General features: G+C 40.2%; 1 protein-coding gene across 1 annotated transcript; it reads left to right on the top strand.

The window, feature by feature from the left end:
• The first annotated feature begins 999 nt into the window (after window positions 1-999).
• Window positions 1000-9750, top strand: paip1 (poly(A) binding protein interacting protein 1). The gene is made up of 11 exons (XM_071523863.1): window positions 1000-1376; window positions 2206-2354; window positions 2658-2855; window positions 3061-3173; window positions 3881-3992; window positions 4150-4275; window positions 4393-4499; window positions 5277-5394; window positions 5487-5541; window positions 6517-6601; window positions 7512-9750. The coding sequence occupies exons 1-11, from the start codon at window positions 1181-1183 to the stop codon at window positions 7597-7599; spliced, it is 1347 nt and encodes a 448-aa protein (XP_071379964.1). The 5' UTR covers window positions 1000-1180; the 3' UTR covers window positions 7600-9750.
• Window positions 9751-17137: the final 7387 nt, after the last annotated feature.

Below are 17137 nucleotides of genomic sequence, written 5' to 3'. Positions count from 1 at the left end.
AAAAAAGAATTTTTTAATTTTTCTTTTTCCCCTAAGAGGGTTTTGTGAATCCGGCCCCTGGTATGCAACACCACCATACAGCACTGTATTTTCCTTGGTTTATCTTCAATTACTCTAGGCAGCCTTTAAATCACCAGGGATATACATAATGTCTACTGAGGTAAATAGGCCTAGTAACCCTGAAACCCTGAAACTCTACTTACTGTCTGTATTTAAAACCTGTGGTGCTGAATATGGCCCAAATCCCTCCCGAATACCAAAGCTTTGTCATTTGTCATCCTGTGCATTCCCAAGACTTGTGACTGTTTGAACTTCCTCCAAGACACTGGCATGGGGGAAAAAGGGCAATAACAGAAAATAAGGGCAGTAATCTTTTATCAAAGTGGGTCTCCACATTTCTGGAACGGGAATTCTCTTTGGCATAATGTGATCCAGCTTTGGGAAACAAGTGGAAAATGACTGGAGGCTAAAAACAACTAATGAATACTTACACTGAGAGGTCTGGTGCAACACACATGTTTGTAGTGGGCAGCTACTGAGTGAGCTGGGGGAGAGAGGCACTTTTGAGGGGTCCCATAGGTCCTGAATCTGCGAGTGTGTGAGTGTGTGTGTGTGTGTGTGTGTGTGTGTGTGTGTGTGTGTGTGTGTGTGTGTGTGTGTGTGTTTGCCGTGTGAAATGTGTGTGTCTTTCTGCCTTTGTGACTGGAGTTCTATAAGGCGGTCAGGGGTATGTCAATTAAATCCAATCAGCTCACTCCTCTTGCTATGGCAAATATGTTAGATCAATATGAGGTTATTTAAGTTACTCAACAAAGTGTTCTGTAACATTAAAAAGGTTTCTCTTTTTTTCTATGGCTGTGAACTCCCACTCCTCGCCACTAGAGGCCGACAGCCTCGCCTTGACGTTAGACACTATCATGGATAATCTGTGACAGCGATTTTGTTGTTAAAGGAAGTGGGCCTTATTTTAACAAAAAAAAAAAAAAAAAAAAAGTTGTGTACTGTATACCTATACGAACGAGAAAACGTCAACATGAAAGAGAGATAGGGCGCGCTGTGTTGTGGTAAAGCACAAACATTTCCCGTTGAACGAAGCAGGCTTTGGTTACGTTAATAGGATTCCGTCATTTTCAGATGCTGCTCGGTGTCGTGCCCTGAGCGCCCTGACAAACTAGCAGTCATGAACGAGAATTTCGACCGAGCTCCCGGGGCAGGGAGAGCCCGCACACATCCAACAAGCCCCGGCCTCTCGAGTGCTGGAGATGGAGACACCAAAACATCGCTTTTCAATCAGAGGGAACCCCTGAGACAGCCACGAACATCGCCACCTTTAGCCGAGAACAACATTAGCACGACCAACGACTTAGCTTGTGGAGGTAGGATGCCGCCAACGTAAACGTTAGCCACTTTCAGATTCGATTCTGATTGTGCTTGCTGGATCGATTAACTATCTAACGTTACTGTCAACACTAGCAGCGCACAAACTGTATTTGGCCTTCATCCAGAATTAATAGTTATCAATTTTTCTTTGATCGATAATTTTATCTGAGAAGTGTTGCAGCTTGCGCGGTTAACCTGGTCCGCGTTTAACCTGGTCCACCAATCTGTAGGTTTGTAGCTAACATTAGCTAGTTGCTAGGTAGCATTAGCTAACCTTAATTAGCATTTTGGCCTTTGCGACATGCACCTGTTGGATTGTTGGTTCGCGTGTGCAACCACAACATCTAAATAAAGCTCTCACTCAAATGTCACATGTCTAGCTAGTTTGCTTAACAGCTAAAGTGCCACAGTTAGACTGTCTTGCTCGCTTCATATCTGTGATTATAGAGCTGACAATGGCTACCTAACGTTAGCTAAACAGGAATCCACTTCCTTGAGCAGTGGGGACAGGGATGAAATTGGCAGTCATAGCTAAATGGTCTGTTGCACAATCAAGTCTGTGTGTGTGTGTGTGTGTGGATGTGTGGATGTGGGTGGGTGCATTGGGTAGGCAGTAGGGAGCGAGATCAGGTGTTGATCAGGTGCTTCACCCTGCTGAACTGCCCTTGGGCAAGAGGGCAGCTGCTCTGTAGCCGACCCTGCCTGCACTCCGACTTCCCTTTTAGGGAGGCAAGAGAAAAGAGAATTTCCCCTTTTGGAATGAGTGGTGTCACATAGAAAATCACAGAGTAAGCACATTTTTTTGTTTTTGTTTTTCTCCTTCAGACGCTAGAAGACAGAGCAAACCTCAACAAAGTGCATACAACAACAGCACATCTGCATTCAAAGGGTGTAATGTGGATGCTTTGGTCAAGTCATCGAAACTTTCAGCCAGCGCTCCAGAGTTTGTCCCCTCTGGATGTACCCAATATGAAGTAAGGGGGTTTTCTAGACCATCACTGGCTTTGTCCTGACACATCTACTATTCCTTGTGCTTATTTTTAGAGGATTTCATGAGGCAGATTATATGGTAGAGGTTCTCTCTTACTTTCTGATGTGTCAGCTAGGGATTAAATGTGGGTAGGAGCTGTGTTGGTTAGCTTCAGAAAGATCAGAAAATCATATAAATCTTGACAACTGGTGTTACTTATTCAAAAATGTTGCGTTGCTATGATAAACGACTGGAAATCACCATTTAGTTTACCATCTGTTTTTATTCCCACCTTCTTTCTTTGTAGGACCCCAATTTTTATGATGACAGTGAAAACTATTACGGTGAGCCAACATTGGCTGATATGGTCGCAGACTTCCTTGGCCACCTTAGCTCCTCACCAGGGTCCTTTGAGTCGGACATTGATTACATAACTAGCATGCTCAATTCCTGGGTTACTACTGAAGAGACGCTGCAGGAGCTGGTGGAGCTGATCTATACACAGGTTTGGAGACACTCTGTCAGTCCTCATTTTGTTCATTGTTTAAAAATGTAATGATCCATTTGTGTACCAAACCCCTCTAAACACAGCACACCCACACATAAAGTATAGATGTACATATTTCTGTCAGAATGTATGATTATATTCAATATTAGATTGGAGTAGATTCATATGCTCCCACGGGTATTAAGTTTATTTTTCATTGCAGTCTACTGCCATTCCAAACTTCTCTTACACGGGTGCCAGGCTCTGTAACTACCTGTCCCATCACCTCACTGTCAGCCCACCGAGCGGCACCTTTCGTCAGCTGCTCCTGAAAAGGTGAATTTTCTTTAAATTTTGACACACTTCCACTTATGTTCATATCAGGATCAGAAAATAACGAGGGCTCGGAGTAAAAATGCCATTGAAAGTTCACAAAATACCCGTGAACTTTAAAATGGCGGGGAAAAACATGGATGAGAAAAATGGAACGTTTTACTTATCAGAAAACAACCGAGTATGCAGCCTGAAGCAGCAGAAAATGTTGGCACCACTCGGGGCTGCAGGCAGCAGTAGAAGAAAATGCCGACCCCACAAAAACCACTGCGTCAATAACAAACAAAACAAAACAACCAATATGGTAAAAAAAAACAAAAAAAAAACTCAACAATGGAGGGGTGGAAGATGGATTGGCTGGGCACAGAGTGGGGAAAACGGCATCAGGAGTTTCCAGTAGTGGGAAAGAAGTGGGGGACACATGAAATATTATGATTTAAAATGAAACAAACTGTAGTGGTGCAAATTGAGTGGCTATTTGCCAGTATGCAAAGCATATAATATGTGTATAATTTCATCGTTAAGTCAAGTTAAAAAAAAAAAAAAATCCCCCTAAAAATCAGTCCTCTGAAAAAAAGTAAATTTCTTACCCTGATTCATATGTGGCTAATCTGCATCATATGTTTTGTTTTTGTTTTTTTTCATTCACCTCTTTTTATCCTCCACTTTCTTATCAATCACTCACTCTTGTCTGTGTGTGTCTGCTATAGATGTCGGACAGAGTTTGAGCAGAGGGATGCAGCAGTACGAGGAGAGCCGGAGACTCAGAAGAAATTCCACTCCTTTGTGCTCTTCCTGGGAGAGCTCTACCTTAACCTGGAGGTAGGCGGTCCCACTCACTTGTCTGGTTATCTGTTAGGGTTTTTCTTAAATCTTTTTTTCTATCTTTTTTTTTCATCTGCAAGAGTAAATTTAACCTTTCCATTGTGTCAGCCGGTCATTTGGTGAGTTTGAGAAGAACTGTTTTGTGTTTGTTCAGGTGAAGAGTGGGAAAGGGCCTCCGAATCGAGCTGAGATCCTCCTCACTGCTCTGAGAGACCTGCTAAACAGTCTTTTCTCCAATCCGGTGGATTCAAACCTCATCTGTGCTGTCAAACTGCTTAAGGTCACAAAACTTCCTCAGACAACACTTACAGTCAGTGGTCACATGGTACTTCAGGCCTGCCAGGTAGTTTTACTGCTGAGGGAGGATGGGTAATGAGAATGTGTTTTTGCTTTGCAGCTGACAGGCTCGATCCTGGAGGACGCGTGGAAAGACAGTGGGAAATCAGACATGCAAGAGCTGGTCCACAGAATAGAAAACATTGTACTGGATGCCACCTGCAGCAGGTGTGTGTATGTCTATGTGACTCTGTCTTGTGCAAGTGCTGGGTTGGTTTTTGTTTAAGCTAATTTTAAGTGGATAGCATGGAGCCTGGTGAAGCTTATGGTGTGCAGATATATTATTATGCAGGGTTCTTATGTAGGTTTGGAAAGTATGAATAAGTATGGAAATTTAATTTGATCCATTTTCAGGCCTTGACGTTTTGGAATTACACAAAGAAGTCAGGAACAGTAATAAATAATCATGTTTTTCAGTGTGAAAACACATTTTATGTTGTTATAGACCTGCTGCCATGGTATTTTTTGAGAAGAATCTTCAGCAATGGAGTGATATGTTTGTACGATACAAGTTCTTGAAGGCCAATGTTATATATATTGCATGTACCGATATTTTAATAAGTCGCCGACAGCCAATATTTTGTGTCAGTATTCAATCTTATAATGTGACCATTTTCATGCCAAAAAATTTCCCCCCTGAATTTTATTAAGCCCCTGAAACTAAAAGCCCCCTAAAAATCTCCATTGAAGCCCTTACTCAATTTTTTTTAGGGTTAACAGCTCTTAAAGGCAGGATGACCTACTATACCTTTAGGACGCATTAGGCCTTTAAATTTTATATAGCTGTGGTCAGGGAGGAGCATCCATCATGTCGGTGGTGGACGACACGATTTCCGGCCGATTTCCACCGCATAATAAATGGCCGATATTGGCCTGATATATCGGTCTCACCCTAATGGAAACCCTGTGTATAATTTTGTGATAGGACTACTCGTTTCTCCTCAGGGATGTAAGACAGATGCTTTTGAAACTAGTGGAGTTGAGATCCAGTGACTGGGGCAGAGTGCATGCTGCTGCTGCAGCCAGCAACGCCACGCCAGACAATGACCCCAATTACTTCATGGTGAGTGTGATATGGACCACGCTCCCCCTTTTTCACAATTTTTATGGTCACTGTTTTTCTGGTGGTCATTGCAGTATGTTTTCCCCTCTCAGAATGAGCCCACGTTCTACACGGCAGATGGCACTCCTTTTACAGCAGCAGACCCAGGTGAGCATTTTAAACATGTTCAAGGTATCTTTGATGTCTTCAGACCAGGGGCGGGCAGCCTGGGGTTTGCAATCTACAGGTCAGTCTACATGTCAATCACATTGTGCCTGCTGATTGATCACGGGCACCATGAAGAGATGGGATCATTCTCAACTATTGTGTGGTTAATAGAGATATTGCACCCAAATATTGGGTTGTAAATGGTGCATTTACTCGCGTAAGTAGAAAAAATAGAAGCGTAAAAAGATGGAACAGGTTGGAACCAGACAATAGTTGAGAATGATCTCACCTCTCCATGGTCAGACTTTTGACACTCATAACTGTTTGGCCTTGATGCATAAATAAATTTGATGATGAAGACACACAAACAGGAGGGGGGGATATATTTTCTAAATGCTTAACGCTCGACCATCCAAACTTCACACAGGCCTACCTGTCTGCAAGGGGCCTCAAAGTGCATCGAACCACATTTGGTCATGCTGTATAGCAGCACAATCAGGACAAATTGGCAATTTCTCCAAATGAAAATATGTTGGGCAACATTTCACCTGCAGTTGCAGCACTATTACCGGAATGTTGTATCGTTGAGATGTCGAACTTTTCCATAGCTTATATTCTCTCTGTCAAATCATTCACCCCATAGGCTTGGACACCACTAATGGCTGCTTGCGGCTATATTTTTAAATATTATTTTAGATACAAATACCAGTTTATAAATTGTGTCCTCAAATAGCCAGAAGCAGTTCTTTATTATTAGAATGAAATTATATTTATTTATTCCCTGCTTGCATAATTCTTGTTATGAATAGTCATACTTTTTACTGTATCTGCTTGCCTGGCACAGGTAAGTCACCTCACCCTAGTCATTGATAACGTGGATCTCATGTCCAAAAAGTTTGCCACTCCTGTTTACACAGAAAAAATTTTCAGCCATGTTGCAGCAACTTATGTATGTTGCTCTCTCTGCTTTTGCAGAATATTCTGAGAAATACCAAGAGATTCTGGACCGAGAGGACTATTTCCCTGACCTTTATGAGGAAAATGGAAGTGGAAGTGACACGTGAGTACACACAAAAAACAAAAACATCTGCTAAATGACGTAATGTAATGCAATGTAATATAATGTAATGAGTACAAATACTAAGCATGCAATCACAGTGTAATCACAGTGAAGAGTTGGGATAATTCTAGTAGTCTGTGCATATTGCAAAGGCCAGCCCCCCCCCATCTGTGGTAGAGTGCTACTCTGTAGAGACAATTGCGTAATACTCTCTGGGTCACCAGGGTCACTGGCTAACTGATGCCATTGTCATATGCTGGGTATGGCCAGATTGAATGAAACTCAAGCACTAAGTTTTTCATGCATGACTATGGTTTGCTAATTTCCTGGATGGCAAACTAAATGCTAATTACTGCTAACACACTGATTTTCAGGAATCATCTGGGCTGTCTGTCATTCTATTTTGATTTCATTCTGACCACAATAGATATAGAATATATAGAAGTTAAACTCTGTGACTCTGGTCATGTGACTGGATGGCAACTTCACACTGGTCACATGACCATGTCTGTGTGCGGACATTGACCTGTGGGCCCCTCTGAGCTTGGTGGATGTGATTGACTGCCCCACAATGCAACAGGGGCAACCAGGGCCTTAGATTCAGATTAGTCAGCAGATGGGTGTGAAAGAGGGCTAAGCTTGCTCCTACTGTCCACTCACTCAGAACTCTGTGTGTGTGTGTGTGTGTGTGTGTGTGTGTGTGTGTGTGTTTCTGCCAGTGTGCTTGTGTTTGTGTGTCTCTGTGTGTATGTAACATGCACCTGCACGTTGGTCGTGTTAATCCTCGTTTAGCAGTTACTCGAAGCGTCGGAACAGCCGTGCGCTCCTACACAGGAACACATTTGTCTGAAAGGTGTAGAGCCCAAAGTGAAATCGGTGACTCAAAATCACTCCTTTTTTGTGTTCACAGATGCGACTATGACGATGAGATGGAGCCTGAGATCGAAGAAGCTTATGAGAGCTTTTGTTTAGAATCGGAGAGAAAACGACGACAATGACATGAGAGAGAGAGAGCTGTGAGAGACTGAACAGGCACATAACTGTACCTTTTCTACTCGGCTTGCTGGGATGTTTGTGATGGGGGGGAAAATCAAAGAAAACTTGCATTGGATAGGTTTCTGCTTTTTATTTTACCGCAAGCAAGCATTTTAACAAAAAAAGCTGTGCATAGTTTACACTTCCCGACACTTCAGTTTGTTTTTGTTCTGGCAATGTTGGTTAGAAAATGGGGCAACAATCAACAGGATAATTATTCTCAATGTTGAGGTATTCAGACTATTCTGACTTGAAGTTCTCTTTTTGTTGTTTTTAATTATTTTAGAAACACTTCTTTCCTTCACTCTTAAACCTTATGCCATGAGGGAAACTGTGTGCTGTGGAGTTTGAGCGTTCTTTTCTGAATGGCAGATAAGTTTCATCAAATGTGTGCATAATTTAATACTAACTTTTGGTTTTGTTTTGTTTTTTTAAGCAAAAAAAAACTTTGAGCCAGAAGACTATATCAGGGGGTCATTGCGAGGGACACAAGTACAACATTTTGGAGATGGAAAATCTCTCTGTGAAATGCAGTGTAGATGGAAGAGATGCTTGTTTTTCTACATACAGTGCATATACAGTCATATTCTATCTCCAGTGTTATGAATTTGTGTCTCTTATCGGGTTGCCAATATTCAAGGCTGTGTTCAAGGCTATTTGTTCATTGTAAATCTTAAGTCAAGCACCCTATTAAAGGCTATGCATTTTGGAAGGTGGTTTATAGAACTAACAAACACAAATACTTAAATTCAGTCAGACTGGCCAGTAAACACAGGCAAAACCGTTCTTTTTTTTTTTTTGCTCTTCCTTTTGGGGGTTCAAATTAACATTTTAAGAAATTTTGTTGACAGAATATGTTTCACGATGCACGGTATGCATCCAATTTGTCTCCTGAATGTAGCTTTAAATATCTACCCCTCTTGTAGTTTTTTAACGGTCAGTGTGACCTATTCAACTGCAACGGGGATTGATTTTAAGTCCAGACTTAAAGACTGTTTACCAGCAATTTGTGGAACCCATAAAAAGGAATGTTGTTTTATAGTTTGTAAATATTATTTATAGCATTGTTTGCCTGCAATAAATTCTTTATAATGTGAGATTTTTTTTGTTTGATCTGTGTTTGAGCTTTTTGAACTTTTCGTAAGTGTAGGAGATGTACAGTAGTATTTGGCAGGGCCAGACTGATGTTTTGGCTTCAGAAATCTTTTTGATCTGAAATGACACATTGACTCAGACTCAGTTATATTCAGTAATCATTTTTAATTTCTCATCAAAATGTCTTACCGGCCAATGACCTCTATATGTCAGCCTTTTGCATTTCAGTGCCAAAGCAGTCAAACAAGCAACCGCTTAAGCTGGGTCATCCTATCGTTTAGGAGAAAATAATAACATCTGCATTGCTCTATATACTGTTGAATAAAACTGAACAAATGCCACTCAACTCTTGTCCAGGAGTACTCCCGCCTCCTTAACCTGTGCATATTTTGCATGTATAATTGAGCTCATTAAAACAACAAACATCCTGTGTAGATTCATCTAATTGAAACTATTGAAATACATCCCTACTAATCGGTGGAAAAATAATGGAAACGTCTACCAGTAAGGACTATGGCCTCCCTTTGCCTTCACGCAGCTTCAGTCCACCTTGGAATGCTGTCATACAAGTCCTGAACTGTGTGTAGTGGGAAGTTGGACCGTCTTCAAGAAGTAAAACCTCCAGTTTTTTGACAGATGCAGAGGTGGAAATCTACTTCACACTTTGCACTCCACAACTTCTCATAAAGGTTCAGTAATGTTTAGATCTGGCAATTGGGGAGGCCGTGGAAGGCGTTACCTCATCCTGAAGATCATGAAACCCTCTTGAGTTTGTTAAGCTATGTGTCTGGGCCTTTAACTATGGGAATATGGGAACATGTTTTGCACCATAGGGTGTAAAATTGCCTCATATTGCTTGGCAGTTATGGCGTACAGAGCAATCATTGGACTTAACGACTCCCATGAGAAGACTGCCCAGACTATTCCAGATCCACCAATGTGTTTAACAGTTGGTAATGGACGTTGTGAGCTGAAGGGATCCTTTGGCTTTCTCCAAATGTAAACCTGTCTGAATGTAGGAAAAGGGATTAAAGACAATTCATCCATCCGTATTAGTGTTTTCACTGCTCAGGGGTCCAGGTTGTGTGCCATTTATACACCAGGTTATGTATTATTGTGTGGTGGCCTTGGGTACAGAGGGTTTCCAGGTCTGTGAAACTAACAGGTTTTTGTTGAGACTGTCACAGAGGTGTTGATTCAAGTCTGTGGTCAATTTTGAGGCTTGAGACCGCTGTTGCTCTTTGCTGATTTAGTTTGTGTTTGGTATATGTTGTCATGATTTTGAGACTGTTCTCCTTGCAACTTCAAATAATTTTGCAATTTTGAGACCAAAGCAGTTCAAACACCAGCTGTTTGGCCCCTTTAGAACCCTGTTTGTTGCCTCATGTTGCTTTAAAAACTCAACTAAATGATGATTGTCAGGCCGCTTTTAAAGCCGACACATACTAGCAACTGGCATTCAACTTAATATGATTTGCCTATGTAGCTGCCTTTGTAAATGTGGTTTAGTTACGTCAAGGCTTTGGTTATTTTGTCCACCCTCTGTATATCCTAACAGGTCACAAGTCCCTTGAGGTCAACTGTAATTCTCACCTGTGTCGCTCCAGCTTCCTCAAACATCCAATCTAATCCAAATCTTTGAGTTGTTTTCTTTGTTTGTTGACCCTTTAAAGGAACTCCTGACAGAATGGTAACCTTTCAAATTCTTTTAGACAGACTGCATTTATTGAATATTTCCATCAAGTCAGGCATTACAATACTACATCAAAATAAGATTATAGGTACTTTTGAAAAAAAAAAAAAAATAGATTAGTTACTGGGTTGGATTCCTTACATTTCAAAGTAAAGGGAATTTTGGTTATGAGATTATTAACACAATTTTACACCACTTGAAATTATGGTGAACAATGCTTATAGATTATGATAAAACCACTGTCCAAATTCCACTGTAAACCGGAATAAATTGTCCATTTAATGATGCTGAAGATATTTGAGGCAAAGTTTCTGAAAATAATCAGATTACATTGCTAGTTGCAACTTTAAGCAGGTAATCAGGTAATCGCAGCAGATTGTATTTTGAAAATAATTTCTCCTACCCTGTTCCTGAATATACAGTATACAGCATTATTATTTTCTGGCTAGAAACAAAACAAACTCTGCCACCACCTGGCGACTTTGTGTCTGTGCAACACATTCCAGTCTCAAATTTGTGTTGCATTTGATCACATCAGGGCCATTCTATTTTGCAGACATCACCTGTTTGTAATCAAATCACAGGTGATTGTTAAGTCATAACCATAACCACAGCAATGCACCATGTTTGGAAATGAATGCTACGTCTTGAGAATACTATGAATAAACAGCAACGCAATCATCATAGTCATTAAACATATTTACTCAAGTAAAGAATTTACAATGCTTTAGAAGATTTGTGTCAAGTTACATTGGCTTGTTGGTTTTGAGTGGGCTGACACATAGGGGAGGAGCAGTCTAGTTTATTCATGAGTTTATGGCTTTCTGAATACAATGGTCTTGTTAGCCGCAGTTGTGTATAGTATCCAGAAATTCATCTCAAGTATCTGGTTCATCATAAAACATCAAAAATAAAAAGTTAATTGAAATATCCAGGTTATAAATAACTATTTACTACATTGAACTACATTTGAGAAATAGTTGCTTTACATTCAGAGGATGCGTTAGTCATACTTCGGCACTTTGTAATTCCACACAAAATGTGCACATAGACATAGATAGTTAACTAATTTTAAAACACAATGACAACTGACAAAGAGTACAGTACATCACAACTACATGTAACAATGACAGTGAATCACTGAAGACAAGCAACACAAAATACACTATTTTTAATGTTAATGAAAATGGTGATAATACTGGAGGTAATACTAGGAATAGTAAAAAGAAAAATAATGGCTCATCACAGCTCAACTAGGGGGTTGGAAGTGTGGCTTATTACTCCATTATACAGTACATCAAGGCATTAAATTCAATCTGTGACCCATTCATTCTTCACAATCATTAACTCATTAAGCACAGTAACACCGGTGAGTCCATGTTGTTGAATCCTCCCCCCCTCTTTTGTTCCTTTTCCCCCCCTTTTTGCTACACACAGATACATATACATATATATATACACATACACATACACATACACATACATACACATCAAATATATGCATATAGGCCTACTACATATTAAACACATATGGTATGCACACTTCCTAAATGTAACACAGTTTGCACCTATTCAATTGTATGTGCAGTATGAATCTATCAATTGAAATAAGGGGGATAAAAATTAGTGTTGTATAGCCTAAATTAGATTTTAAGTTTCAGGTTTAAAGTGCTTTAAGTTTGCAATGTCTCAACACACTTTACCAAGCAAGGGGTTAAAACAGTTCAACATACATGGCAATTTAAAAACAAAATGGCAATTACATGATTCCAGAGTGGTAATGTTTCACATTCCAAAAAAACATCTGTTAACAGGTATGATCATATAGTTCAAGCTGTAAGGCTGTGCAGATTTTATTTTGGCCTATACCACCACCTGGTGACCAAGTAAAGTTATGAAAGTTAGCAGTCATTCACTGTCATGGAAAGAAAGTTGCATTGTAGGTTCGGTCTTTCAATCTAGTGTTGTGTTTTAAATCTTTCTTGCATGCACACCATACTCTCTCATTAACAATTACAATTGAGAAAAGCCCATCAAGCAGCTCCATTGCAGTCGTTGGGGATTAATTTTGTTGGCCAACAGTGCTTAAATAGTAGTTTTTGAGGATGGCGAGCATTTCAGTTACTCAGTTCAGTTCCCCTGCCCAGAGTCCAGGGATTCAACATGACAACCTCCCAATCTCAAGCCTGCTTCTCTTGAGGATACCACCGCTCCCTTGTGTTTTGACCATAGAATGTGAATTGATTGAACGCTTATTCCTATTCAAGTCTACACTCCTGAACGGTCATTTGGCTGGCACACTTACAATGGCTGCCATAGAATGTTTGATAATGTTGTCATGGAAATCAGTGTTGATTTGTTGCCTGAGACCGTAGAGATAAAACAGCTCATGTGTTACCATGGCAACGTCTTCATTTGGATGAACATTCCAGTGGCAGTTGTGATGAACACTCTGTCAGAGTCTCATGTTCTGTCCACATAAAAACATTATCAAAACTCTATGGAAGCCATGTTAGCTGTGCCAAAGGAAATTTCCATGAAACACTAGGAAGTGTCCTCTATAAAGGGTGCAAAAGAATACCAGTCCCCCTCCATTCCTTGGTTTACACTGCCACCTTTTCCACATAAATTGAAGATAGGGAACTTCATACTTGCCGTGTCAGAAATGGACATAACATTTGTCATCTGGGTTAAGACTGGCCTTGAAAACTCTTAGCGGTTGCTTCTTAGTGGTTGCAAGGGTACTGAGGAAATGACAACCAGTCACACACCACGACACTGTCTCAACCTCACTGACACCACAACTATTTTCTTTCTCGCTACAATGAGATGGCTCTACTGTGCTGTAAATCCCAACACTAAGCATATGTTGAAAGTTGCAAGACTAAGACCTTGGGTTAGTGTGAACATTTGCAAATATGGCATTCTGCTTCTTGTTTCAGAAACTCCCATAACGGGGATCTTATAAGGCTGCTGAAGAAGCACATTGCACATGGCTGATATCTTTAATCTGCAAACCACTGGGTGACCGCTCATGACTTGCAAATAGGAAATTAATCATCTTGGAAAACACTACTCCCATTTAGAAAGAATCGCATCCTTCGCTGTGTTTAGATCTTGTTACACCCCTCTTGAGGAATACTGGGGCAGTCCCATGCCAGGAAATGCACCTGTACAGATGCAGCAGAACCCTTCCCCTGGTTAAAATAAATAAGTAAAAAAAAAAATCCCTGGTCATGTGACTAGATGGCAACTTCACCCAAGTCACATGACCACCATGTCTGTGTGCAGTGACTCGTGAGCGCCTCTGAGCCTGCTGGATGTGATTGTCTGGCCCACAATACGCCAGGCAAAACCAGGGCCTTAGATTCACATCGGTCAGCAGATGGGTGTGAAAGAGGGATTAGCTTGTTCCTACTATCCCCTCACTCAGAACTGTGTGTGTCTCTGTATCTGTGTCTCTGTATTTGTGGCTGTATTTGTGTGTCTGCACATGTATTGTGGTTTTTCACTTACTTATTAGTAACACAACACACTGAAACAGCCATGTATTTAATACAGGAATACATTTATCTGAACAGTCTAGACACAAAAGTGAGAGACTGAAGAAGCTTTTGACAATTTCTGCTTACAATTGGACCGAAAACAACAACAGTGTTATGAATGCATTGCTGGAATGTTTGTGAAAAATCAAAGAGAACGAGCATTGGTTAGGTTTATGCTTTTATTTCACCACAAGCAAGCATTTCAGCAAAATAACGCTGGGCATAGTTTTCCATGATTAGGGAAGTACTTTCAAAGCACCAGTTTGTGTTGGCCATTAAATCAGTTGTCTCTAAGGGGATTAATGAAGTTTAAATAAATTGAATCATAATGGAATATACTTAATAAAATTATCAAGTTAATATGAACAGTATAGATATTTGAGCTTAGTCTGCAATCATAAATTGTCTCCAAACATGCCAGCCAGCCTCAAATGTCCAATGTTGATACTCAACTAACTATCAGGTGACAAAAAGTAGATGTTCAACAAAGTGTCACTTTGGTCATTTAGTGTATCTTCACAGACTATGTTACCCTAACCCTGACCTTAGCCTAACTCTAAACCCAACGCAAACCCTAGCCCAGACACTGAATATCTATAGACTACTTTTCACACAATTATGAGCATCACTAACATAACTCAGTAGACTTTAGTGACACAGGACGTTGAGTATCAACATTGGTCTATCCAAATAAGGTGTGATCCATGATGCTCCTCAATGGGGATTTTTAGTGACATGTTGTTTCAGAATATTTTTAGACTGCTTATCAGGAAAGTAGATCACTAGAAAAAAACAAGGAAATGTGTTGTGGCTTCCTGACGCGCAACCTCAAGTGTACTGAACTTCAGCATGCGCAATGCGCAGTTGGATTGATATCTCTTGAATAAGTAAGAGATGGTCCCCTTACAAATGAATCATGTTTTGCTCACAATTGTTTTAAGTGAGTGATTTCATTCAGTTCACAAATACAGCTTTCTTAGTTTATGATGAAATCATAAAATGATGAAAATTTCAATCAACATCAACATTAGACAAGAAGACATACTGTATGCCTCTATAGGAACTGGTCCATATCACTCACTATCTCACAAATGATTAAACTTGTTCATTTTGAATTCTCAAGGTAGTCCAGCCCACCAGATGACTTGTACACGAGTCATGACTGAACAAACTGGCCAGTGGGCGAAGCACTTAGCAATGCACTTGCTGAATCAGATCGCACATTGCTTCTTTCAGGCCACTCAAAACTACTGAATCACTTGCACTGAACAAATAGAATGAATCACTTAACTAGGGGTCTTGAGATCAATAGTCTCAATTCAACTCTCAGATAAAGACAATCTGTGGCCAACCTGCCTTGCCGATGACATCAGTGTATCTGGATGCTCTCTGGAGGCGGTTCCAGATCACGCACTAATTCACAAATGTTAAAATGTCTCACTCAAAGTATTCCAGCCCACCAGGTGACTGGACAGATCAGCCAGAGTGTGAATGAGTTACAAATTCATCTGAGTTTAGTTGAAAGTTAGACCAGAAATTGTTTCATTCAGGTCATTAATTACTTTTACTGAACAAATCTAACATAATGTTCATCAACTTTCTGAATAAGATTTGCATCAGCCTCGCCACTGCCTGCATGGCCTCTATCGAGTACAGTAGTTTGTACGAGCCAATCCCAACTACTATTCCTACTGCCAGCCATTATTGAATTTTTGTGGTTAGTAATATGAAGACCTAAATTATGGCAGCTTGGAGGGTACGCCTAGTTTACTAAATTCATCATTGTGATTTGAAATGTGACTTGACCTACTTAAGGCCAAGATAACTAAGGATGTTCCACTCATTCCTGTGATTAGACTGCAGGCTATTTGGCTTGGGTGAATATGGTTGCAGCATAGTAAATGAGCTTCTTTGCTCATTGTGTTGGGGCAGGAGAGGGGCGGTGGTGAACTGTAATAGAGTTGGCCATGAATTCTCATTTTTGGAGAGGTGAATCAAATGAGTCATATTAATTAAATGAATCAATTCACCACTACTGGACAGCCTGACAGATCTGAGTTGAGTCAGATCTACAATTTTTACCCAGAACACCCTTGCTGTGCCCCCACCTCTGACTTTCATCAGCTCCCACAGACCCTAGCTGCAACCACAATTAGATCAAGGAGAAGATAATTAGCAATAGGTGTCATTATTAGGTGTCAGTCTACCAAGCCGATAACAGCCCCACATCACTGCAATTACCACTGAGATCTACTATTTATTTGTTTATTGAATGGTTTAATTCCAAAATGAGATATCCATTTGAAAAATGTGACACCTAGTCTAATAAAATGAGTGATGGCATGGAGATAAAACTAATTATTTACAATTATTGAAGTTGTCAGCTATCTTGAGCCTTACAAAATAGTATGATTTTAGAGGATGTTATTGTCTGTGTCTTTTAAACTATTGAACAATGAGCATCAGCTAACATTTTTTTCCCAACATGGATACATGGCATTTTGGAATGAAATCATTCATTTATAATAAAACGTCCTTCAGTTGTGTCCGACATCCTGTCTAAAATTCCATTGTAAGCTCCTGTTCCCAGCAAAGGAAAATGCTTTGTTATTTTTCTCTTGCATCAATTAACCCAACAGGCCTGTTAGTGGTTTAGCTTACAACTAATAAATTGTTTATACTGTATTCACACCATTTATTATAACAGTATGAACTTATTCTTCCTTTTATGCTTTAACACTACAACAAACCTCATACCATATCTTCTATTCATCTTTTGTTTGAACTATAGTTTGGCCTACTACATGCTTATGCTTCTTGATATTTCAAGATGTGTTCTTGCCTCAGCCATGAGTATCTGGTCTGCAACTAGTTCTGAATTCAGAAACTATAGACTTTTAATTAGAGCTCAAAGAATGATGTCCCATTTAGTTTCACAGCAAATTTTGCGGTGTTGATTTTTCAGTGACAGTTATTTGGAGTTAACAGGTGTTTGCTGGAGTGTTTGTCCACCGATTGCGCTGATATGGCTCTGAGACAGCTGGTCAAAACTATCTACGCGTGTTAATTGAACTGTGATGGGTGTGAACTGTTATAAACCCTGACCCAGTGTTGATTTTACACACTCTGAGTTCAAACATGAATTCTGCTGTTGTACCTTACATTGGC

The sequence above is a fragment of the Centroberyx affinis genome, unplaced genomic scaffold, assembly GCF_046629955.1.
Source record: "Centroberyx affinis isolate AG114_WGS23_722 - 3 ecotype Tasmania unplaced genomic scaffold, CSIRO-AGI_Caff_v1 ptg001129l_1, whole genome shotgun sequence".
Classification (NCBI taxonomy): domain Eukaryota; kingdom Metazoa; phylum Chordata; class Actinopteri; order Beryciformes; family Berycidae; genus Centroberyx; species Centroberyx affinis.
Note: the sequence above shows the minus strand (reverse complement) of the source record. Positions and strands in the feature narration are given on the sequence as shown.